Source organism: Antechinus flavipes, chromosome 4 (assembly GCF_016432865.1).
Source record: "Antechinus flavipes isolate AdamAnt ecotype Samford, QLD, Australia chromosome 4, AdamAnt_v2, whole genome shotgun sequence".
Taxonomy (NCBI): domain Eukaryota; kingdom Metazoa; phylum Chordata; class Mammalia; order Dasyuromorphia; family Dasyuridae; genus Antechinus; species Antechinus flavipes.
In genome coordinates, this window is record NC_067401.1 from 109,579,918 (window position 1) to 109,605,516 (window position 25,599).

Below are 25,599 nucleotides of genomic sequence, written 5' to 3' on the forward strand. Positions count from 1 at the left end.
TTCTGCCCTGCTGAGACCTGGGTTCGAGCCCTATGGGGAGATACGATGGAGTGGAACCCCCTAACCCAGGAGGCCTCAGCTTCTCTGGAAAACTGGGCCGGAGGAAAGTACCCGAAGGCGTGTTGGAGCCTGGGACGCTTATCAGCTTCTCGGGGAACCCGGCTGTTAATACTCCTGTAGGGGAGGAGTCGGGTCCGAGGTCCTCAAATCCAGTCAGTCGGTTCAAATGAGACAAAAGCTTAAGTGGCCAAGCAAAGGACTGTGCTGGGTGCGGGGGAAATCATGTCATTAGAACAATTGCACTTTTAACTTACCTCAGATTGCCCGCAGTTTTGAAGAGGGGGGAGGGGAGAGGGAGAAAAATGTGGAACGCAAGGTTTTGCAAAGCTGAATGTAGAAAACATCTTTGCGTGCATTGGGGAAAATAAAACACTATTAAAATAACATCAGTGTTTTAAGACTGTGAGGCAGGCATTTTACAGAGGAGGAAACAGGTGTAGAGATGTTAATGGCCCTGGAATCATGGTGGAGCTAGATCTGAGAGGAGACAGAAACTCTTAACTTGGAGATCTTTCCAGTTCACTGTCTCCTGAGAATTCTGGAGTTTCAGTGGGAAAAGAACTTTTCTTTTGTTTCCCCCTCTTCCCTCAAACCAGTACGAATTTATTTGGGGAGTCCATGAATCTGTCGAAGGGTGGAGGTTAGATTTTAGGAAGTCTGGAAGAAAGTGCCATTTTGTACAGACACACCCACACAGTGTCCTGCCCAGTTTTCAATTCATAGCTCTGAGGTGAAGTCATTTACCAGCTTACTTTCCAGTCTTAACTGCCAATCCTTTTTCATTTTGCTCCTCCCTTGGAGTGGTTTTCTTGCCATTGGCCTGTTGTTGGATTATGATCCTAAGAGTGTGTTTTTAAAAACCTCACTTGACTGCCAATTCAAATTAAATTCCTCGAAAAGAAATTTGACAGCTAAAAATAATTAACCACTGAAATTAAATACTGGATCGAAAATAAATTGATTGAACCCTGTGTCTACTTTTAGTTCACTCTGAGTTTATTTTTCTTTGGAATCTTTTGGGTAAGAGCTTGGCGGTAGGGCAAGTAAGTGTCTTAATTGTTTCTGCTAAAGTTGATGCTTGTTCAGAATAGTGGAATGGGGATTAAGGAAATGATGAGGTGCGATTCAAAGGGGCTTTGAAAAATATGGTTGTTGTCAATGAAGATTTGTGAGTAATTTTTTGTCCTGAGGATTTTAAGATTCCTTGGATCTTGAATTTGTAAAGTTGTAGAATCTTAAGAGTTCAAATATGATGTACTCCCTGTGCCAAATAAAATACATTCCTACCTCATCTCTGTCAAAATCTTTCTTTTCTGTCCGATCTGCACTTAAGCACTCCCCTCCTCAATGAAGCCTTTCTTCCATCTGACAGGATGTGTTCTTAAGTTTTCTCCATAGTTTCCCAAAGAATAGTCTTAAATAACAGATCTGATCCAGTCACTGCCTCTTCATTCAACTCCATCGTCTCCCTATTACCTTTGATATCAAATACAAACTTCTGAGTTTAGAATTCGAAGCCAAATACAATCACAACGTGACTCTGTATATACGTCATTCATCTTTACACACTCTTCAGGTCAGCTAAACTGGCCGTATATGTTCCTCTATTGTCCTTGTGGCTTTTCAAATACTATCCCCTAATGGATTCAATACTCTCCTTCTTCACTTCTGACACTTAGAATTACTTGTTTCTTTCAAAATCTCAACCAAATACCATCTCCTACTTGAAGCCTTTCCTGATTTCTTCAGGAAAGTTACTTTGTATTTATTTGTATATAATTTAGTCTACATGTAAATAAGTTGTCTCTCTCCTGTAGGAGGATATAAACTTCTTGAGGGCAGAAACATTCTTGGTTGTTTTTTCTTTTTGTTGTTTTGATTGTTTGTTTTGTTTTGTTTTCTGGTCTTTCTATCCCTGGCACAGTACCTGACACATAGAAAACGCTTAATAAACGGGATTTTTTTTTTTTGATCTATGTATCTTCTGTGTCTCTCATTACACCCTGACAATTTAAAGCTTTGATTAATGTGTGTGTGTATGGTTTTTTTTTTTTTTAACTGAACTGAGAAGTAATCTTAGGAAGCATTTAACCTAATTCTATCAGATATGCCCAAAACGTGACTAACTTTAGCAAAAGTAAATATTATTTACCTCCTTGAGCTGATTTTTGAATAAAGAGACAGAAGCAGACTTTTGGAGCTCTTAGTCAAATAGGAACCTGAATAGAGATGGAGCTAAGAATTCAGGTGACTAGAGTCTCAGATATCTCTCCTGGAAGATAGAGGAAGGATGGGAAGAGAGCAACAAGTAGGTAAGCAGGAAAAGAGTGGCAGGTTGAAAGGAAGAGTCTTGAGTTTTCCTAAAGGAGGAAACTGTGGGAAAAGTAGAGAAGAAAATAATAAAAATTAGAAAGGTAAGAGGACAAAGGGAATGACTTCTCTGAAGTCTAGGAGACCTGGACAAAGTATTTTTTTCCCATATAAATAGGGAATATAAGCCAATCTGGGAGGACTTGAGTCTAGGATTTCTTAAACTTTTTCTACTCGTGAACCCTTTTCACCAAAGAAATTTTTACATGACTCTGATTATATAGGTATATAAAATAGGTATGCAAATCAAATATTTACTAATTATACATCATAATTTCATGACCCTTACATTCTGTTACAAGACCCTATATGAGGTTGCAACCTACAGTTTAAGAAGCTTCAGTCTAGGGAACTAGGCCTGGATGGATACATGTCAAATGGATACTATTTCAGATTTTCAGGCAAGGGAAAGATTGTATTTGAGGGAGACAGTTTAGGCATTCCAACATCTTTTAATCCACTATTGACTATGTCATACTCCCCTCTTCCAGATGAACGCCTCACTGCAGAGGAGATGGATGAACAGAGGCGGCAGAATGTTGCCTATCAATATCTCTGCCGCCTAGAGGAGGCCAAACGGTGAGTAGAGTTGGGCAGGGGGAGACCAAAAAATAAAGGGAAGTAGGCAGGGGGAGGCCAAGGGATGGAGGGAAGTGGGCAGGGAGAGGCTAAGAAATGAAGGGAGATGGGCAAGGGGAGGCCAAGAAATGAAGGGAGGTGGACAGGGGGAGGCCAAGGGATGGAGGGAGGTGGGCAGGGGGAGGCTAAGAAATGAAGGGAGATGGGCAAGGGGAGACCAAGAAATGAAGGGAGGTGGACGGGGGAGGCCAAGAAATGAAGGGAAGTAAGCAGGGGGAGGCCAAGGGATAGAGGGAAGTGGACAGGGGGAGGCCAAGGGATGGAGGGAGGAGGGCAGGGAGAGGCCAAGAGATGAAAGGAGGTGGGTAAGGATGATGTTGTGGGAGTGGTTATGTGTGGGAAATGGACAAGAGATGGCCATAGGATCAGTGGAACTTTCAAGTTGTCAGATCACAAATGTGCTTCATCTGCATCCTCTTCCTTCTAGCCAAATCCCAGCTAAATTATTTGGATTGATGCCGCAGCAGGATTTTTCTTTCTTTTTCCCCAAGAGATGAAAGGGGAGAAAAAAAGGGGGTAGTCAGAGAAATGGTAATGTTGGGGTAATGCAGTGGTCATGGTCTTGGCTCTCTGTCAATTTCTGAGACTTTTCCTGGCAACCCTCAGTGAATAGAACAGAACTGAAGATGAAATTTAGGGACCCAGAGGCTATCTTCTAGTCCTTAAAGACCTCTCACATGAAAATAAAAGTTAATCTTACTCTGCCCATTCCTAAAGGGCAGAACTGAGAGCGATTGTTGGAAATTGGGCATAGGCAGATTTTGGTTTCATGTAAGATCCAATAGGAATAGGCTGTCTCTGAAAGTAACAGTAATGGTACTTATGTATTTTGCAATTATTTGCAATTATTGTCTCATTTGATCTTCACAACAGCCCTGGGAGATTTTTACAGTTGGGGAAACTGAGGCAAAGGCTAAATGACTTGTCCAAGATCACACAGCTAGAAAACATGAGACTGGATTTGAACTTGAATCTTCCTGACTCTAGGTCTGGCATTCTTTTCACTGTCCCATCTAGGTGCCTCTCACAGCAAATGTTCAAGCAAAGATTGATAGAATGACTACTTGTTGAAGGTGTTGAAAAAAGAACTCTTATTCAAGGATGGGTTGAACCAGATGTTCTCTGAGGTCCCTTCCAACTCCAGAATTCTGTGATTTCATGAAAACTTCTTTCTCCTAATCTTTTATTTTAAATAGGGTTAGGCATAGATACTAGAACTATGATGACATCAACATAGGGAATTAGTTACCAGATGGGGAAACTCCATAATTGCAGATCAAGATTTCTCTGTCTTAAAATAGTTTCCCTACTGTATTCCAAAGAGATCATAGAAAAGAGAAAAGAACTGAGATGTGCAAAAATGTTTATAGCAGCCCTTTTTTGTAGTGGCTAGGAACTAGAAACTGAGTAAATGCCCATCAATCAATTGGAGAATGGTTGAATAAGTTATTGTATGAATTATATGAATGTTATGGAATATTATTGTTCTGTAAGAAACAATCAGCAGTATGATTTCAGAGAGGCCTGGAGAGACTTACATGAAATGATGCTAAGTGAAGTGAGTGGAATCAAGAGACTATTGTACACAGCAACAAGAAGATTATATGATGATCAACTCAACTACTGGATGATCCAGACAGGTTTCTTAAGACTTATCAATTGTAAGGCATTTGCAGATCTGTGAAAAGTGACCTCATAAAGAGATTCAATAAAATCACAAGTCCAGAAATAAAAATTCATGCCTTTCCATTCATAGGGCCTTTTAGGTTTTATAAGTACACTTCCCTAGTTGTCATTTTGATTGATCCTCACAGTAACTGTGAGAGAGGAAGAGCTTGTTCCTTGCCTTTCTCTTCACAGTTATATAGGGCTTGACTTCATCATCTTCCCTTGTCTTTGAGAACAGGTTTCCCTCTGATGCAAGGACACTTACACTGAAGAGTTATTAGTGGTTTTTGACCTCAGGAACTAAAACTCAAGGGATGATTTTCTCAAGTTCATAATACTCTTTAGTAATAGGACCAAGGCTGATTGCACAAGAGTTCTGAATCCTAGAGTCATCTCTTTCTATCAGATTATCTTGCCTGCCCTATTCTATGCCCTGAAGATTACCTGTCACTCCTATCATCATCAAAACGTGCATAAAGCCGCTCTGGAATATAGAGGTCTTGTAGGCAAACAGCCTCTGCCCTCTGGGAGTACCATCCAAGGCAGACATGCTGATGAGGATGGATACCGACAGTAAGAGACTCATGGAGACAATGGTGAACAAATTTCTGCATAACAAAACTGGGAAGGTCTTGGTTAAGGCGTATTTGAATAATGCTCAAAATAGAGAAGGACTAATGGAATCCCTTCTTCATTTGCAAAGAGTTTCTGGAAAACAGCATGATTAAGATGGCATAGAGGGAGGTTGGGGTGGGGAAAGAAGGCTTAGGAGAAAGGAGTCTTCTCCACACTTAAAGAAGACATTACAATAGAGTAAGCACATGGATATAGAGCCATTTAGATAGCACAAAGGTTTCCTGAGTCTGGAGTCAAGAAAGTCCCAAATTCAAATCTGTCTTTAGACCCTAACTAATACTGAGCAAGACAGTTAACCTGGCTTCCTCATTTTTCTCATCTGTAAAATGGGGGTGATAATAATAACATCTACCTCTTAAGGTTGTGGTGAGGATCAAATGTGATAATATTTAGTGCTTTGAAAACTTAAGAAGCTATATAAATAAATTTTAGTTAGTAGTAGTACCACCAGCAGCAGCTAGTTGGTATGATGGAAAGAGCACTGGCCTGAGAATCAAGAGGAACTGAATTCAAAGGCAAGAGGAACACAGCCTCCGACACTGATTAGCTGTGTGACCCTGAACAAAAGCCATTTCCCAGTTGGTGGACATCCCTTTGGTTTCTAATTCTTAACACCACAAAAAGAATGACTATCAATATTTTTGTTCAAATAGGTCTTTTCCCCTTTTTTGGATGTCTTTGGGATATAGGCCTAGCAGTGGCATTGCTAAATCAAAGGGCATGTACAGTTTTGTAGCTCTTTGGGAATAGTTCCAAATTGATCTCCAAATTGGTGGAATCAGTTCACAACTCCACCACCAATGTATTAATGTCCCAGTTTTTCCATAACCCCTTCAACATTTTCCTTTGTTGTCATCTTAGCCACTCTGATAATCTGAGGTAGTTTTCTAGAACTTTTCTAGAATTTTTTTCACCTCCTTTACTTCTCTCTCTCTCTTTTTTTTAATTAGATTTCTCTAGTTTGGGAAAAGGGAAAGATTAAGTCTTCCACTAGCATAGTTTTGTTATCTATTTTTTCTGTAATTCATTCTACTTCTTCAAAAGTTGAGATGTTATACCATTTAGTGTATATGTGTTTGGTGTTATAATTTCATTGTTTATGATGCTTTTCATCAAGATATAGTTTCTTGCATCTTTTATTTAGATCTATTTTTGCTTTTGCGTTGTCTGAAATTATGATTGTTTCCCCTTCTTTCTCTGCTTTAGCTGAAACATAGTAAATTCTGTTCCACATTATATCCTTCCCCCGCCCTTACCTTTACTCTGTGTGCATATCTCTGCTTCAAAATTATTTCTTGTAAACAACACATTGTAGGATTCTGGTTTTTAATCCACTCTGCTTTTCACTACCATTTTATGAGTGAGTTTATCCTATTCATTTTTATAGTTAGGATTACTGTTTATTTCCTTCCATTCTGTTTTTCCCTTGTTTATCTCTCTGTCTTTTACCCCATCCTTTTTCCCTTCTCACGAGTGTTTTACTTCTGATCACCACCTTCTTCGATCTATCCTTCCTTTTATCAGTTCCCCCCTCACCCTTCTATTATCCCTTCCCCTTTTTACTTCATTATAGGGTAAGATGGATTTTTATATTCAACTGAGTGTGTACCTTATTCCCTCTTTGAGTCAATTTTGTTAAGAGTAAGATTTAAGCTTTTTTCACCATTTCCCCATCTTCTTCATTATAATAGCTCTTCCATACCTTCTTTATGTAGGATAATTTAACTCATTTAATCTCCCTGTGCAATTTTTTTTCTCACCCCTTTGTTTTTTTAGGTATCATCCCATCAAAGTCACCCTATATCCATACCCTCTATCTACATATACTTCTTCTAATTGTTCTGATAGTGATATATTAAGTTCTTAAGAATTACAAATGTTATCTTGTCATATAGAAATATAAAGTTTAAATCTTATTGAATTTTTCTTATTTCTTTTTTAATCTTTTTACATTTCCTTTGAATTTTGTATTTGGAGATAAGTTCTCTATTTCGTTGAATATCCATTTTTTCTCCTAAAAATTATATTTAGTTTTACTGGGTAGGTGGTTCTTGGTTGTAATCCTAACTCCTTTGCCTTTTGGCATATCATATTCCAAGCCCTCCAGTTCTTTAATGTGGAGGCTGCCAAATCTTGTGTAATCCTGGCTGTAACTTCGTGATAGTTTGAATTGTTTCTTTTTGGCTGCTAGCAGTAGATTTTCTTTAATCTGTGAGCTCTGAAATTTGGCTTTGATTTTCCTGGGAGTTTTCAGGCGATGATTGGTGGATCCTTTCAATTTCTGTTTTGCCTTTTAGTTCTAATATATCAGGGCAGTTTTCTTTGATAATTTCTTGAAAGATGTTGTGCAGGCTTTTTTGCTGCATTTTTTCTCCCCCTTATCATGACTTTCAGGTAGTCCAATAATTCTTATAAGTTCTCCTAGATCTATTTTCTAGGTTAGTTGTTTTTTTCAGTTAGAAATTTTACATTTTCTTCTATTTTTAAAAACTTTTTTGATTTTGTTTTATCATATCTTAATGTTTTATAGAGTCATTGGTTTCCATTTGCTCCATTCTAACTTTTAAGCAATTATTCTCTTCAGTGAGCTTTTGTACTTCATTTCCCATGTGGTCATTTCTATTTTTAAGGGAGCTATTTTCATTTGCAAATTTTTGTATATCTTTTCCCATGCTGTTGACTCTTTTTTCACCATTCTCTTGCATTACTTTCCTTTCTTTTTCTAATTTTTCTTCTATTTTTCTAATTTGCTTTTGAAAATTCCTTTTAAGCTCTTCCAGGAATTTAAATAGCTTTTTATTTTCAAAATATATGCAAAGATAGTTTTTAACATTCACCCTTGCAAAACCTTGTGATCTAAATTTTTCTCTCTCCCTTCTCCCCATATCCTCCTTTAGACAGCAAGTAATCCAATATATGTTAAATGTATGTAATTATTTTATACATATTTCCACATTTAACATCCTACGTGAGAAAAATCAAATCAAAAAGGGAAAAAATGAAAGAGAAAAAAAAAGCAAGCAAACAACAACAGAAAAAGGTGAAAATCCTATGTTGTGATCCATATTCAGTCCCCACAGTCTTCTTTCTGGATGGAAATGTCTTCCAGGAATTCTTTTGAGATCCAAGACAAAATTATATTTTTCTTTGAGATTTCACGTGTTGCCATTTTGACACTATTGTCTTTTCTATGTTTATGCATTGATCCTCCCTGTCACCATAGAAGTTTTCTTTTTTGCTATTTTTCTGCTTTTTTTGGTGACTTATTTTTATATGAGAGTTGTGTTCTGGTCCTGCACTGTCCCAAGGGTTTTACCTGGGACTCTGTGTCTTATTACTTTCACTAGGGCTTTGCACCTAACTGCTTGCTTTCACTGAAGGGAAAGTTTCCTCTCTGGCTTGCACTGGAAGTTGGAGCCTCCCTTTTGGCCTATCCTGGGTCTGGGGGTTGGCTGCGGATCTACCACAGGGGTGGGGCCCTGCTGCTGGGTTACTATGGAAACAGGGTTTCTCTGGCAGGTGCTAGAAACAGGATCCTGCTCTTTGGCCAGGCTAGAAGTAAGACTTCATGACTGGTCAACAAAAGAGTCAAGGCATATCTGGTCCCTTGGGGTGGGGTCACTGAATTGGGATCTTGCTTTCATTTTATGGGTGAACTCATCCCATTCACATTCACATTCACATTCACAGTTACAAATACTTTCTGCATTTCTCTCTGTCCTATTTTCTTCTATATTTCCATCTCTATTTGTCCCTCTTCAAAAGTTCATTATGCTTCTGGACCACTGCCTCCCTTAATCATCCTTCCCTTTTATCATCCCTCTTTTCCCACTCCCACTTTCTTTCTTACCTCCTTTCCTTCCTATTTTCCTATTGGATAGGATAGATTTCTATACCTATCTGAATGTGTATTCTTTCTTTGAACCAATTCTCATGAGAGTGAGATTCAGTATTGCCTGCCACCCTCCAGTTTCTCCTTTACTATAAAAACCGTTCCTTTATGTGAGACTGTTTCCTCCATTATACCTCTCCCTCCCCCTTTCTGTTGATGATGGCTGTTTTTAGAGCCATCTTTGAGGATCTGCAAGTTTTCAGTGGTTCCAATGTGATGTGATCCAGGGAGAAATATGGTCAGTAGTCCTTGTTCTGGAGTAACCAAGAGGCCAATTCTCTGTTCTTCTGCAGCCACAAGTACTAATACTGCTCTTGTTCCAGCTGCTCCCTTGTGACCTAACCAGAATCACTCCTCTCCACTCTGGAATTGTGACCCAGAACTGTGATTGCCAAATAGCATCACATCTTGCACTCGGGGCCAATAAAGAGTCCCGTGTAATTATTCTGATGAGTTGTCTCTGGGCTTTTAGCTCCTAAAACTGGTTGCCTCCAAGGCCTACTGCTTGTGCTACTGTAGCATGCATTCTGCATAAACTCCCACCATGGTATCCAGGATATTTCATTCTTCTAAGTGATGTCTCCCAATTCTAAATCTGTAATTCTCCAGTCTAGGTGTGTATGGAACAATTTGAGAGAAGGTAGTTTTAAAACAGAGAGGGGATAGTGAAAGTGGGAAGGAAAGGGTGCTAATCCAGAGAGTAGGCACTCAATTCTGATCTAGAGACTAGAAGACTCAGGGTTCAGGGAGTAAGATTCAAATGCTCTGAAATGAATTCGATGTGATTATAGCCTGCTTGCATCTTTGGGAGCTCAACCAGAGGGGCAACTATTTACTTACTCCTTTGATTTTGTCCACAGTTGGATGGAGGCTTGCCTGAAGGAAGAACTGCCTTCTCCAGTGGAGCTGGAAGAGGGCCTTCGAAATGGGGTTATTTTGGCCAAACTAGGACACTGTTTTGCCCCTGATGTGGTTCCCTTCAAAAAGATCTATGACTTGGAGCAAATGCGGTATAAGGTGAGAGAATACCTAAAGGTCCAGCTTTCTTTCCTTTCACCTATGAAAGGAGTTCAGTATGGAATAATCTCCTTTTGCCCTTGATGTGGTTCCCTTCAAAAAGGTCTATGACCTGGGGCAAATATGGTATAAGGTGAGAAAACACCTGAAGGTTCAGGTTTTTTTTCCTTATTCTCTCCTTTCATCTATGAAAGGAGCTCAATATGGAATAATCTTCCTCTTCTGATCATGAGTAGCCTTTCTAAAAAGTGAATTGTGCTCCTTTCAGGGATAAGGGACACTTATATAGTAAGCTTTAAGAAATTAAGTGGTCCCTGACCCCTAAATAATTTCATAAACTGTTATCTAAGTGCTACTCTCTACCTCCCTTCTTTCCCATCTTAGCTATAGATACCCCTTCCTTTTGGAAACTTCCTAGACCGGACTTTCCCTCTTTCAATTTGCCCCTTCCCCCCCAACCCCAGCATAGATATCTAGATCTTTATCCTGCTGCATCTTCTTCCCTTATCAGGCTCAGGATCTGGCTGCACCCTGGGGCAGTATTCTTCCTCCCTATCAGATGGGTTCCTCCTTCTGGATCTTCCCACCAGTGTCCAGCACAGGCTGTATCCATAAGGGGCTCTCAGAACTATTTGGGGACTGACTTTCTTTTCTTCCTCTTTAGGCAACTGGCCTACACTTCCGTCACACTGATAATATCAACTTCTGGCTGACTGCAGTGTCTCATATTGGCCTACCTAAGGTAACTTTAGACCTGCCTGTATTGGACATTAGAATTGAGACTTGTGGCTTGTTCTTTCCTGTTACTCTGCACCATGCTTTTGTCTTTATTAGTATCCTTGTCCCCTGGCTCCTGTGTTTCTTACTGACTTAGTATTAGCTGAAGCCAATAGAAATAGCCTTGGCATTGATAAGACTTCATGCAAGCCATATACTATTTCTCTAACTATACAAGGAAGAATTTCCCTCTACACTTCCCTTCTGAGTCCCTGGGAGTTATAAGGATCTTTATAGTAAGAGAGATTCTCTGTATGCATAATGTATAGAAAACACTTTGCAAATCTTAAATCCTTGTATAAATGTAGCACTATGCCTGTCATATAGTAAACACTTAATAAGTGTGTTATCTCTCTAAATACCTAAATAAATTTGACAGATATAGTTTCAGAAAAAGGATAGCAACATCAAAATACAAATTCTGGCACTGATAATATATAGTGGAACTCCTTTCAAAAACTGGCAGAAGTTAGAGTAAAATATCAGACTATTAATTGCCAAAATAATGTATATTTTCCTCTATTTTTCTCCTTCTTTAAGAGTATATGGAAACCAAAAAATTAAAGCATAAGAACTTTTTTGTGTAAATTTGCCTTTGTTTCATATGTTTGACTCTTAATGTGGCATGAATTTAAATCTGTTTTGACTTTTCAGTCTTCTTCCTATAAATAAGCCTGGATCATTCAGGTAGATTAATTGTTACTTATTGTGATTTCATGCCTATAAAGACTTACAAATGAGAGAACTCCCCCTACCGATTGTCTACATTCTCTGCAGCCTATAATCCTTTTCTTTTTGAGGAATGAGGGGAAGAAACAGTAAGGGTTAAGTAACTTGATTTGTCCAGGATCACATAGTTAGAAAATATCTGAGGCCACATTTGAAGTCAGGTTGCCCTGACTCCAGGACAGGTGCTCCATCCAATATACCACCTTTCTTCCTCTGTAACCTATAGACTTGAAGGTTACCTAGAGCAATGAGAGATTAAGTGATTTAGCTAGGGCCACATAACCCAAATATGTCAAAAGCATGAGTTGAGTACAGATCCTGGCTCTGAAACTAACTCACTATCCACTCTGCCACACTGCCTTTCTATTGACACCCATTATACAATGGTACCCTGAGTTTTTTTCTCTCCTCAAACTGGGTGCAACTACCATACTACTAAATGCACTAAGAGGTTGACTCCTCCTACAGACCTTTCTTCCTGAGACTACAGACATCTATGACAAAAAGAATATGCCACGAGTGATCTACTGCATCCATGCCCTGAGGTGAGCTAACCTATTAGCCACATACAAGAGAATATCCCCTCCAGTTGGCGTTATCCAAGGGAGATGGAGGGAAGGCCAGAAAGAAAACTGACATAGATGTGAGAGCCTAGATATCTATAACTATATATGTCTTCAATGCCAAACGAGTGAGTGCATGTGGAGAGCTCCTCCTGTGAATATAACTGGGTAGAGGCTGAGTTGGAGCTGTCTCTGGTTTCTTATTGGAGAGTGGGGCTTCCACCAGAGTGGGAGTGCAGCCAGGATTTTCAGTTAAGGTCAGCCTTGTATGAATGGTGGATAAATTTTTAATGCTGCTTATTTCAGATGAATTCTAGTTGCCTTTTAGAGAAAGAAAGAGAGAGATTCCTTGAATTTTTTTATCTCATTTCTTGGAAAACATCCTAAGCTTTCTCTGTAGCCCTCTTTCAAAAATCCTTGCTGTTGATTATATAGAATGATAGGAGCCTTAGATTACTTAGTTCCTTAAGATGATGTAAGAAAGAAGTTTCCTTTACAATTTTGTCTTCTATTTTTTCCCAGTCTCTTCCTCTTCCGATTGGGCTTGGCACCTCAGATCCATGACCTGTATGGGAAAGTAAAATTTACAGGTGGGTTCACTTGCTTTTCTCTACCCAATAATTCAATTTAATTCAGCTAACATTTTTAAGGTTATTATTATCTGTGGGACGCTGGAAATGCAAAGATAACTAGACAATCCCTGCCTCAAATGACCTTGCAGGAGACTGGGGGTACTGAATTATAATCTCTATGTAGATCAGCCAGTACAAGATAATTTGAGGCAGAAAAGAGAATAATACCAGGCAGTTCAACAAAGATTTTACATAGGTACAAAGGTAGCTTTGACATTTAGTCAACGCTTACTGACTAAGCTTTGAGAGAAAGCTAGAGTTTCTAGGAGGCTAATATGAGGGTAGCAATACATTTCAGGGCTGGAGAATGAGTGAATGTCAATTTGAGGAAGCTAGTGGACCAATTGTGCCAGAATGGAATGTACAGGAAGGGAAGCATTAAAAAGTAAGTTAAAAAAAAAAAGTCAGTCTAAGAAATTAAGAGAACAATACCATGAGGTTTTAGATAGCAGACTGAAGAGTTTGTATTTTATAGATGCTAGAGGGGGCCACTCACAATTTTTGAGCAAAGGAGCCACTTGGTCATAACTGTGTTTTAGGAATTTTAATTTGAAAGATATATGGAAAATAGTTGTAGAGAGGCGAAAGGGGAAGGAGAGAGATCATTTAGGAGGCTTTTAAATTGTCCAGGGGCAGCAAAGTAGTACACTGGACTTAGAATCAGAAAACTCATTTTCATTGAGTCCAAATCTGGCCTCAGATACTTAGTAGCTATATAACCTGGGCAAATCACTTAACCCTGTTTGTCTGAGTTTCCTCATCTGTAAAATGAGCTGGAGAAAGAAATGACAGACCCCTTGTGTCTTTTTTTTTTTTCCCACCCCATTACCTTTACCAAGACTAAATGGGGTCATGAAGAATTGGACACTATTGAAATGATTAAACAACTATAGTAGTCCAAGTGAGAGATGAGGGCCTGAGTTAGGTAGTGGTCATGTGAATGGAGAAAAAGGTGACAAATTAGAGAGAAATTGTAGAAAAGCAAAGCTTGGGACAAAGGAAAAGGAAAAGATGTGGGTAACTTTTGAGTTTGTGAATCTGGATGACTCAGAAGGTTATGTGCTTAATCAATTAGGGAAGTTTTAGAAGAAGAATGAAGAGGGAGAAAGGAGAGTATGAGCTCCACTTTAGCCATGTTGAATTTGAGGTGGAGATGTCCAGCAGGCAGTTAGTTGGTTTTATGGAACTAGGGACTAGAGTTTAGAAGAGAGGTAGGGCTGCACATATAAAATTGGGAGTCACATCTGATGAAGACATGATGAGATTTCCAAAAAAGATCCTAAAAAGGGAAGAGAAGGAGACCCCTGGAGAAGGCCTATGCTTAAGAAACATGGAGTGGGTAATAATGCAGCAAAGGAGGTTGGGAAAGAGTGATTAGACAGTCGAGGGAGATCCAGAAGAGAATACTGACACAAAAGCCAAGAGTATGGAGGAGGAGGAGAACATCCCTGATAACAGCAAAAGCTACAAAGAAATCAAAAAGGAGGATAGTAAAAAGCCTCTGTTCAGCAGTGTAGGGGTGGCTGGTAACCTTGAGGGTAGTTTCAATTGCAGAGTAGATTTGGAAGCCAGATACAAGGGACTGTGAAATGAGTAGGAGGTGAAAAAAGCTGGAAGCAAAGAGTGGGGACATGTCATTCCAAGAATTTGGTTGTGAAGAGAAGTGGCAGGAGGGGCTGCGGCTTTGAAACTTCAGGGCCATGAATTTACCTGTGATATCTTTGCAGAGGAGGAGCTCAACAATATGACCTCAGAGCTGGCTAAATATGGGCTGCAGCTGCCAGCATTCAGCAAGATCGGGGGCATCCTGGCTAGTGAACTCTCTGTGGATGAGGCTTCTGGTAGGGAGCAGCCAACCTTCACATAACGAATGCCAGAAGTGGTGCTTTGGATGGGTGGGAAACTCCGGCTTCAAGGGTAGAGAACACACTCCAAAAAGGAGATTGTCCTCCTCTCCTACCTTCCAGCCTGGCTAGGGGATGAGGACTCGAGGAAGTTATGATGTCATCGTGGAAGCAGAGTTAAAGTCAGTCAAAATTGACTTCACTCTGGTTCGCTTCTTGTCTCTTGATTTTGTTTGCATGTCGTGTCCTCCTTCCCGCTCTAAAACCCTTACCCCTACCATCCAGTCCATGCTGCCGTCCTTGCCATCAATGAGGCCGTGGAGAAGGGAGTGGTGGAAGACACTCTTGCTGCATTGAAGAATCCCAATGCTATGTTGGGGAACCTCCGGGAGCCCTTGGCTGCTGTTTACCAGGAGCTGCTAGCCCAAGTAAAGATGGAAAAAACTGCCAACTCCCGCAATTGGGTAAGGAATAGTCTGAGAGGTCAAGTTGCCACATGCTGGGTTGGTTGACCACTCAATTCCATCTCAAGGCTTTAATTTTACACTCTGAAAGGAAAGGGGCAATTGTCCTTGCTTTACAAGAGATAGAGAAAGAGAAAGACTCAGTTTTCCTTTCTGTACAATTAGGATCATACCACCATTAGTACCCCCTTTTCAGGATTGTTGTGAAATTCAAATGAGATGCTGTATGTAAGTTGTTTTGCAAACTTTGAAATATGTCAGTTATTATAAAAACAAAAATTTGTTATAACCTAGCATAGCACTCACTTCACAGAAGGCATTGAAAAACTGTTGAATTGAATTAAAAGGGAAGGGAAACAGCATTTATATAGTGCCTACTATGTGCCAAGAGCTTTACAAATATTATCTCATTTAATGCTTGCAGCAACCCTTAGGAGGTAGTTGATTAGTCTTTTGGGCTCTAAGAAGCCAGGTTTCTATGGAGAAAGATTTCTGCATTCACTGTCTATGAAGAGCAGAGATCCTAGGACATTACTGGATGAGACTGGACTCTCTTAATCTAGAAATTCTTAAAAATAGTTTAGATGTGCTAGTAGCAGGAGGGTAGAAGTTTAGGTTTGTTTCTGGACCTCTGGAAGCAGTGGAAGTTGAGGAACCCAGAAAAGTTGATAGAAATATAATGTAATAAGGGAACAAGAAAAGTAACGAGAGATCTTATTTCCATTTGACTTCCTCCTTCTGGCATTTTCACCCTCTTCTTAGCATGTCCAGGACAATGGAGAGAGCCAGGACATCTACGACCGCTACTTGACTCAGGCAGAGATACAGGGCAATATCAATCAAGTCAATGGTAAGAAAGAAAAAAAAAGCTTCCAATAGAAATCCAATAGCAGGAGCTTAGACAAAGAATTTGCCCATCTTACTCAAAGATGGGAAATTTTGCCCCCTGCTTGAAATCTTGGGATTAAAGGATTTAGAACTGAAAGAACATTTAGTACAACATCCCCATACTTAGCCTTAATTTTGTAGACAGGTAATTGGGGCCCCTGAGAAGTGAAGTGATTCACAGTCACACAGGGAAATAGAGAAACTTCGAGTTTCACATTCAGATAGTTTCACTCTAAATCCAGCATTCTTTCTATTATATCATGTGCTGCTAAATCCTTTCACTGTATCACATGGTATTTAACTTATTGTAAAAATAAATTCCTATGGGCCAAGGAGAATGGGATTTTCTAGTGTTTAACATATGTGCATTTACATAAAAGGGTCCTGTGTACCCCAGGAGGTTGCCTACCTTGCATATCTCAGCATACAGCTGTCCCAACCTCCACTACTCATGAAATTTTGTGCCATTTATCATTTAGAATTTCTTGTTAGCATCCTTTGGTCCAGTGCTATCAAACTCATAGAAATGGGGGCCACCAATCCACATATAGGGATCACATATTGGCTTAGTTTTAAAATGTAATGTTATCTATGTTGTATTTTTATTGATTCGCTATTTCCCAATAACGTTTTAATCTGGTTCAGGTGGCTTGCATCTTAGTCCATTCTATCCCTTTCCTCTTAACCACTCACTCTCTTAATCTAGACCAGATCAGAATCAAACCTTTATATATTTTTTCTTCCTGTGGCAAATGCAAATTGTATGCCTATTAAAAAACTGATCCCTATCCTCATTGAGTTGTCATTTGAGAGACAAATACTAAGGACCAAAATAAAAGGAAATATGGTTTTCTGAAAGGGAGGAATGTGGAAAAGTTGGAAAAGAAGAGATGAGGTTGAAAAAGAGAAAAGGGTTTGGCTCATTTAGATGGAAGAGGAGGTATAGGTTTGCCTGGCTGTAACAGAGCCTGAGCTCAGAGGCTACAATCATTGAGATGGAGATTGCTAATGGAAAGGAAGTCCCCAAAATCTTCAAGGATGGACAATACAATAAGAAACCTTTGAGGGTCTTAGAGCAAGGAAAAGTAGTCAGAATGCTACTGACTTCTGATGATTCTGGTTACTGATGAGTAGAGATGGGAGTAGAATGAGAACATTCTAAGGCTTCTGGTACCTCCCAAATTGCCCAACCATTACTAACCTTGGAGTTTTTTTTTTTTTTTTTTTTTTTTTAGTTCATGGAGCACTGGAGGCCATTGATGAATCTCTGGAAAGTCAGAACTCTGAGGCCTTGATCAAAGCCCTTTGTGATTCAGCTTTGGCCCTTCGAGGAGTGAGGAAGGATTTTGGTGACTGGTACCTGGAACAACTGACTTTAGACAGAGAACAGAAATCACTGGTAAGTCGAGGAGAGAGGAGAGGAAAGGGGAGGAAATCCTACTGAGCTGCAAGGGAGACCCCTGAGTTATAATAGTTATTTGTGTACATGGGGGTGGGTATCACATGTACACAAATAACTATTGTTACTTTCAGTAATCTTTTGCTTCTAAAAGGATCTGGGCTTGATTGATCTCCTGGAGAAGGAAGAGGTCCAGGCTGGTATATCTGCAGCCAATGCTAAAGGCAATCAGGAGATTGCAAGTAAGTCACTTGCTCTGTGATGGAGGTTTGACCTACTCTGGTTATCAGGCCTCTCAAAGACATGATAACTCTCACCTACATAGAACCTACCTCCTTCCTGGACCACTTGATGATGCTCAGAAGACAATTTCAGAAAGTGTGTTTCAAAGTCAGAAAGGAATTCAGAAAGTGGAATTCCAATTCAGAAAGGAATTCAGGATGGTGCTATTTGCTTGTTACTAAAATAGGTTTGCATTTGTGAGAAATGCATGCCCCTTAGTAATGTGTTATTTTCTCCTGGGCATTATTCTTCTATTTCTCAGTAGCTGCTGCCTGTTTTAGCCTCTGCAACTAAACTGAGCAGTGAGGTAAGAGATGTTGTCCCATTCCGATTTTAAAGATTATTTGCCTTCCAAGAAATCATTGGTATGCCTAAGAGAAGGGACATTTTGATTGCTTTCTTTATGGGGGACTCAGCGCCATAGTTTCCAGGCACTGAATATTAAGAGCATCACATCACTTTTGCTTATTGAACATTTCAAACTGAATGTCCCATAGTCATTTTATACTCAATACATAAATAAACAAAAATAAGAAAACAAGGGATAGCCAGATGGCACAGTGGATAGAGCACTAGCCCTGAATTCAGGAGGCTCTTAGTTCAAAGTCAGTCTCAGACACTTAACCCTCCCTTGCTTTGTGAACCTGGGAAAGTCACTTAACTCCAAATGCCTCAAAAAAAAAAAAAAAAAAGAAAGAAAGAAAATAAAACATCCCATTATCTTCCCTAATACCTCTCCCCTTCCAAACTTCCCTATTTTTGTTGAAGGGTATCACTGTCTTCCCAAATTCTAAAACCTCATCATTCCACTTGACTCATAACTCTTCATCAGTCCACGATCCATTCACCTGTCAAATCTTCTTTTAGTCTCCACATTTCAAATCTGTGACCTTCTCTTCACTCATACAACCACCATTCTAGTTCAGGCCTCCTTTTTCACCTCTCACCTAAGAGGTTATTACAATAGCCTCTTAACTGATTTCTCAGTCTCAATTCTCTCCCATTCTAAACCATACTTTGCCCAGCTACTGGAGTGATTTTCTCCAAGTAGAGCCCTAAACCTGTTATTCCCCCATGTCATTTAACTCTAATGGTGCCCTGCTACTTTTAGGATCAAAATTAAAAACCCCTTTCTTGGTTTTTAAATCCCTCACCACTTTTCCAGCCTCTTTAGACATCATTCTCTTTCCCACACTCTATCTGGTCCAGCTAAATTAACTTTCTTAGTGTCACACACACACATACACACCCCCTTATCTCTGCCTAAAATGTGTTCCTTCCCCTCCTCCACTTCTGCAACTTTTTTTGCTTCACGACTCAAGTACTGCCTCTACATAGAAACTCCCCCTGCCCCTAGCTCTCCCTCTCCAAAGTATCTTACATTTATTTTGTATATGTTGTATCGATACATTGTCTCAAGGGATACTTTTGTTTTTACATTTATATTCTCCATTGTCAAGCACACAGTATCTAGCATGTATCAGGTGCTTAATAAATACTTGTTTATGGATCTTGACAACTTTTACCTGATAGTGTGCTATTAATATTGCCCTAAGCTGCGGGGCCTTGCTGAGAACTTGTAGAATCAGATTCTTCATGGAATTCACTCAAGGAAATCTTGTGCTTTTGGCCCAAGAATTCCTCTTATAATATTGAACTTGCAAATAAATTACCTCTAGCCTAAGGGAGCAAGTCCAGACCTTTTTCTTTTTTTTCCCTTCCAACCAAAGAAAGGCAGAGACTATTTACTACACATTTATTTACTATACATTTAGCAACCTAGTATGACAATAGGTTCCATGGCATGCAATTGGGCAAATTGATTTTAGGCCTGGGTAGACCTTGCATTAAAAGATGGAATGAACCTTGTCTGGGAGAAATCAGATGGTGACAAAAGACCTTTCTCAGATGGGAGAACTAAAAGTCCTGTATCAGAATTGATATAGTCCTTCTTAGGGGGAAACCTCCTGAAGGCTCCTGTCAGGGGCCCAGTTCTGCTCCTGAGACCTCTGGGTCTGGCACAGATTATTTGGCCCTATCTCACCTTTCCCTTCCTGGGTTTCAGCTTAATCCTTGTGGTGGAGTGGAAGTCATCAGTTTATGATACTAAGAAGAGCCTGACCTTTTTTGCAGAACATCAAGGCTTTCTGAGTTCAGAGATCTTCTATTCTCAATTCCACATTATCTGACCCCACTCATACTGTTTTACCACTGCCATAGGGCATCCCCTCTTCTACCAATACACCAGTTTGTTTTAAAAGTTTTTCTACACAATAAAGACCTATTTTCAATCTATCCTTTCCTGCTCTGTTCTGACTCTGTGCTTAAAATAAGGTTCTTCTGTATATTTAAAAGAAAAAAACAATTACAATAACCTAAATTTTTATAGCCTTCAAAGGTTTACAAAGCATTGTTGATTTCAAGTGTAATTAATGCTACAATGCTGCTGTGTTGTAGCTGTTGTTTTAAAACAAGCCACAGTCAGTACCTTTGGTGGGTGTTTCCTTTTTTTTTTTTTTTAATTCTGCTATCCTCTGCTGTCATATAATCCATTTCTTTTTTCTTTGTAGTCATCAAATCTGTCATTTTAAAAAACATAATAATATACTATTGCAATGATATATCATAATTTTCATCCATCCCCCAGTGGGAAGACATAGAGATTATTTCCAGCTTTCTGTATTACAAATAGAACAGCTAGGTTTGTTTTTGTATTGAAATTTCCCTTTCTCTATTTAACAGCATCCTCAGGGCGTGGTCCTAGAAATGGCATTGTTGGGTCATTTAGGATGAGCAGTGGTTTTTTAAACTATCTGATGCTGCCACATTGGGGGGTAGGGCTGGAGTGGGGGTAGATACTTTGCTTAAATGACCAGCTGAATCAACTTTTCTGTCCCCCTACCAGTGCTCCAGGCTGTGGGACGGATCAATAGAGCCATCCAGAGAGGGCTGGCAGCAGACACAGTGAGGGAGCTCATGTGCCCTGAAGCCCAGCTGCCTGAGGTGTACCCCTTTGCTGAATCCATGTACCAGCAGGAACTGAGTTTGATTCAGCGGCAACAGGAAGGGGTGAGTCACAAGAAGGGGACACAGGTTCTCCTGACAACTGGAAAGATTATGGGTTGTCATGGGGTACTATCCTCCTTGTCATTGGTTCTCTGCTCATTAATTTTGCTGGTCTCTATCAGTACCTTTCGTTAGGCCATAAGAAAAATTCTGAAGGGAAGAAAACACAGCCCTAGCCCTTGGGGAGATTCCACACCATTAAAGCACTGATGCTGGAACAAGAGCAGAAGATCTAATGGGCCAGAGTTCTAGATACCTATAGTGGGGGGATGGAAAAGCCTGGGATGGGAAAAGGAGACTTCAGCGCATACTTGGATAAGCCTAAGAAACTTTCTTTAAAAAGGGCAGAGTGGAGATGCATTTGATTGGGGGAAGAAGACTAGAATTTCATGGTGTCCCAGTGGATAGGTCATTTAATCCAGAGGATTCTAATGGAAGGCTAGAAGATTGCAGGAGGGTGGGAGCCAGGATGGAAGACACATCCTCCTAAGAAGAAAGAGCCAGTGTGTGCTAAAAATTTGCAATGGCAATGTGGAATAGTGAGATCTGAAGTTAATTATCACTTATATATAGCATTTTAAGATTTGTAGAGCATTTTACATAAGTTATCTCATTTGATCCCCACAAAAACCCTTGGAGATAAGTGCTTTTATGATCTTCATTTTACTGACAAACTAAATCTGACAGTGATTAAATGATTTATGTTAGGGTCACACAGCTGGTAATCATCTGAATCAGGATTTGAACTAAGGTCTTTCTGATTCCCATCAGTTTAGGATGGAGGGAAGTACCCTTCAGGCTCCAGATTAGTCAGGGAGGACTTCCATGTCTCTCTTCTAGGACATGGCTCAGGAGGAGCTCTTTGTGGCTTTGGAGATGCTCTCTGCTGTTGCCCTGATTAATCGGTACCTGGAGGCGGGGGATGTCGGGGGCTTCTGGAACAGTATGGTGAGCCCAGCTTTGGGCCTGGCTGAAGTGAATGGAGAGAATGCCCAACGGTAAGGCATGCAACCTTTAAAATCTCAGTCAGGAGAGAAACAGGTGGGAGAAATGAAAGCAATGGATTTCTATGGTACTTTTGAAGGTTACAAAGTACTTTCCTTATAGCTTTGGGAGGTAGATAATACAAATATTATTACATCTATTGATGTTGTTGTTGTTTGTCTCCATTATATCAGAGAAATGATGCAAGTGAATTGGATTTAAGTGAGGGAGGGCTGCGCAAGGTCACCTGCCTCACTTTCTCCTCCAGGGAAAAATTGGGTCCAGTCATCCTGATCTGTATTATGATGCCTATTTTGCAGGTGATCCATCAATTAATAAGCAATTGTTAAATACCTAATAAGTGCTAAGTGGGGTGGATAAAGGCCATAGAGGCACAATTTCCAGAATTCAAATCTGGCCTCAGACAACAGTTGTGTGAACCTGGGCAAGTCATTTAACCTTTTGCCTCAGTTTCCTCATCATTCACATGAGGTGAAGAAGGAAATGGCCAATCACTCCAGTATCTTTGTGAAGAAACTCCAAAGAATCAAATTAGACACTGCTGAAACAACTGAACAACTATGTAAATAATGCAAATATTATTAGACCCATTTTACAAGCATTTATTAAATGTGCCTAGTAAGTGCCAAACAATGTGCTAAGTGCTGGGAATAAAAAAGACTTTAAAAAAAAAAAAAAGAGTTCCTGCCCTCAAGGAGCTTACATTCAATTTGAGAGAAGGGTGGAGAGAGAGACACAGCATATGTCTCTATATAAATCTATACAATCTTTGCAAATCTAGGAATCTCTATCAAATCATATCTATGAATCTTTCAAATCAAAGTAAGATTCTTTGGAGGGTGGAGATTACTAAGGACTGGAGCAGAAGGAAAGATTTCTTGTAGAAAGTAAGTTTTGAAGGATTCTAGGGATTCTAGGGTACATGAGACATGGGATATAAACTGTGTAAAGGCATGGAGATAGGAAACAAGAGCTTCCATCATGAGGAACATTAGGAGGCCAGTCTGGTTGAATTGGGGGAAAAGGGAGTAATGTACTTAAAAGTATGTGCTTTTTGGACTTTTGCAAGTTTACTTGTCCTTAGCACCAAGAAGGCTCTGAACTAGTCCGATCTGGGAGCAAGTCCATTATCTCTCATTTGGGAATGAGCTCCTTCATTCGGGTTGGAGTCTAGATATCTCTGTTCCAGCATTAAGTCACTACCTGCTTTCCTTCAAGAAGCTTGGAAGGTGGTCCTTGCATGTGGAAAAGAGAAGAAGATATAATCTGATTGTTCCCCTGAAAGTGGGGCTGGTAGAAAGATGGTGGGAAGTGAAAAGCTGGTAGATAGCAGAAAGATGGTGGGAAGTAAAAAGTTGTGAGAAGTAGAAAATGGTAAATAGTAGAAAGTAAAAAGATGGTAGTGGAAAGATGCTGAAAAGTAGGAAGATGGTGAATAATGAAAAGATGATTGGATCTCGGATTCAAGTCCTGACTCTGAGATTCAGTACTTATGAAATCTTTTCACCTCTAAGCCTGTCTTCCTATCTGCATGATAGGGATACCAATACTCGTACACTGTATTTTATAGGGTTGTTATAAAGAAATCACTTTGTAACCTTTAAAGCACTTAGATAAAATTTAAGTAATTATTGTTCTTAGTCTCTTCTTTGAGCCTTAGTTTCTCATTGGGAGATAAAATCCTCTACCTCTTCTGACCCCTAAGTGCTGTGAGACCCCAAATCTCCCAACTTACTTTGTCTTTTTTTTATTTCTCAGTTATTTTGTTGCCCTGGGAAGGCTGTGGCAAGAACGGAATGGGGCCGGGACCTTCCTCAATTGGAATGATTTGCAGGCCACTGTGAGCCAAGTCAATAGTCAGGTCCAAGCAGAGACAGAGCGTGAGTTAGGCCTTGGAAGGGATGGATCATGTTGGGGGGGTCAGACTAATAACCTCCAGTACTGGTCATTGCAACCACTTTTGTTTGCTAGGCATTCTGTTTCTAGAATGCAGTGTTGGATTCCCCTTTCTTGGTTGACTCTGTCTGTTCCATCAGAGATCCTCACAATCAGTCTCATCAATGAGGCCCTGGATCAGGGAACCCCAGAGAAGACCTTGACTGCCCTACTGTTGCCCTCTGCTGGCCTGGATAATGTCAGTCTCCCTGTTGGCCCCCTGTACCACCATATCCTGTCCTCCGCCAAGAGAATGAAGGCTCAGGTAGGCTTGAGAATTACCTAGGTCGCATGATCAAAAATGCTCTCTATCTCCACAGAACTGATTAAATCTGAATGTAGATTTTAAAATCCTTTAAAAAAAACTTTTATTTTTTTGTCTATTTTCTTTTGCAGCTTGACTAATTTGAAATATGTTTTGCATGATTTCACATGTATAATCGATAATGAATTGCTTGTCTTCTCAAAGAAGTGGGAGGGAAGGAAAGAATTTAGAACTCAAAATCCTAAAAAAAATGAATGCTGAAAATTTTATTACAAGTAACTAGGAAATATTTAATGAAATAAAAACAAATTTTTGAAAATGATTTAGTTTATAACAAGGATTGAGCACTCATTTTGTACAGTGCTACATCCTTGGCACTGAGAGAATAAAAAGGGAGAAAGAAGTACCCAAAAGACAGAGACAGAGCCAGGAAAGCAGCATGAGTTCAAATACTGACTTTACTATCTTAGTTAAGTCACTTATCTTCTCCTTGCCCATCTGTTTTCTCATCTGGGAAATTAAAGGCTTGGAATAAACAGTCTCTGTGTCCTACATGTAATTCCAGAGAAAGGAGCAGAGCCATTGGAAGTAGTCTAGGGTGGCTTCCCTGAGAAGGAGGATATAGAAAGAGGAGGGCAGGGAAGGAAGAGAGGAGTTGAGCTAAGCAGAAGATAAGAGAGAGAGAGAGCATTACAGGCATGGGGAATAGGGAAGGGTTTGAGCTGGCATAGAGTGGAGACTCTAGGAAAGACAGTGTTCTCTCATGGCAGGATGGTTAGGGCCCAGAGGAGAGAATGTAGGATAGAAACCCCAAAGTCAAACTTCCACGCAAGGACTTGATCCAACAGGCAATAAAGAGCAATATTCTAGATTCCTGAAAAGGGAGGGAATTTCTTGTCATATTGTTTTTGTCTTTTGTTTTTATATTTTTTGTTGTTATATTAAGGAACACAAATTTATTTCCTTGTGAACTTTACTTTAAAAAAAATACAGTGAATATTGAATACTTAATTTAAAAATACTTAAACATTCAAGTAAGACTAACTCATACTACTTTTTTAAAATTTTCAATAGCATTTTATTTTCCAAATACATGTAAAAAAGGTAATTTTTAACATTTATTATGTTCCAAATTTTTTTCCCTCCCACCCTTCTCCTTTTCCCCAAAATAGCAAGTAATCTGAGAAAGGTAACTCATACTTCTATGGTGCTTAAGATATACAAAAAAAGCTTTCTTCACTACAGTCCTGAAAGTATATAGTACTATTATTCTCTTATTATAGCTGAGGAAACTGAAGCTGAGGGATGTTAGGTCACATATTCATTAAGTATTGAATCCAGGCCTTTTGAAGCTAGTCTGCTGTGTGTTCCAAACTTGTCCTCCACAATAACTCACTCTAAAACTCTTATCCTTTTTTTTTGTTCCATGCAACATTTACAGTCTACTAAAGCTTATGGACTCCTCCTT

At 39.7% G+C, this 25,599-nt stretch overlaps 1 protein-coding gene across 1 annotated transcript in view; it reads left to right on the forward strand.

The window, feature by feature from the left end:
* The first annotated feature begins 2,926 nt into the window (after nucleotides 1-2,926).
* The window catches only part of IQGAP3 (IQ motif containing GTPase activating protein 3), a 58,125-nt gene continuing 35,452 nt past the window's right edge, over nucleotides 2,927-25,599 (forward strand). The window contains exons 1-14 of the mRNA XM_051993784.1: nucleotides 2,927-3,009; nucleotides 10,126-10,282; nucleotides 10,947-11,024; nucleotides 12,257-12,333; nucleotides 12,874-12,941; nucleotides 14,711-14,824; nucleotides 15,113-15,291; nucleotides 16,054-16,141; nucleotides 17,415-17,578; nucleotides 17,733-17,820; nucleotides 20,766-20,929; nucleotides 21,767-21,924; nucleotides 23,690-23,811; nucleotides 23,968-24,131. Of these exons, the coding sequence (XP_051849744.1) occupies nucleotides 2,945-3,009; nucleotides 10,126-10,282; nucleotides 10,947-11,024; nucleotides 12,257-12,333; nucleotides 12,874-12,941; nucleotides 14,711-14,824; nucleotides 15,113-15,291; nucleotides 16,054-16,141; nucleotides 17,415-17,578; nucleotides 17,733-17,820; nucleotides 20,766-20,929; nucleotides 21,767-21,924; nucleotides 23,690-23,811; nucleotides 23,968-24,131 (1,686 nt within the window). The 5' untranslated portion in view covers nucleotides 2,927-2,944. The remainder of the gene's footprint in view (nucleotides 3,010-10,125; nucleotides 10,283-10,946; nucleotides 11,025-12,256; nucleotides 12,334-12,873; nucleotides 12,942-14,710; nucleotides 14,825-15,112; nucleotides 15,292-16,053; nucleotides 16,142-17,414; nucleotides 17,579-17,732; nucleotides 17,821-20,765; nucleotides 20,930-21,766; nucleotides 21,925-23,689; nucleotides 23,812-23,967; nucleotides 24,132-25,599) is intronic.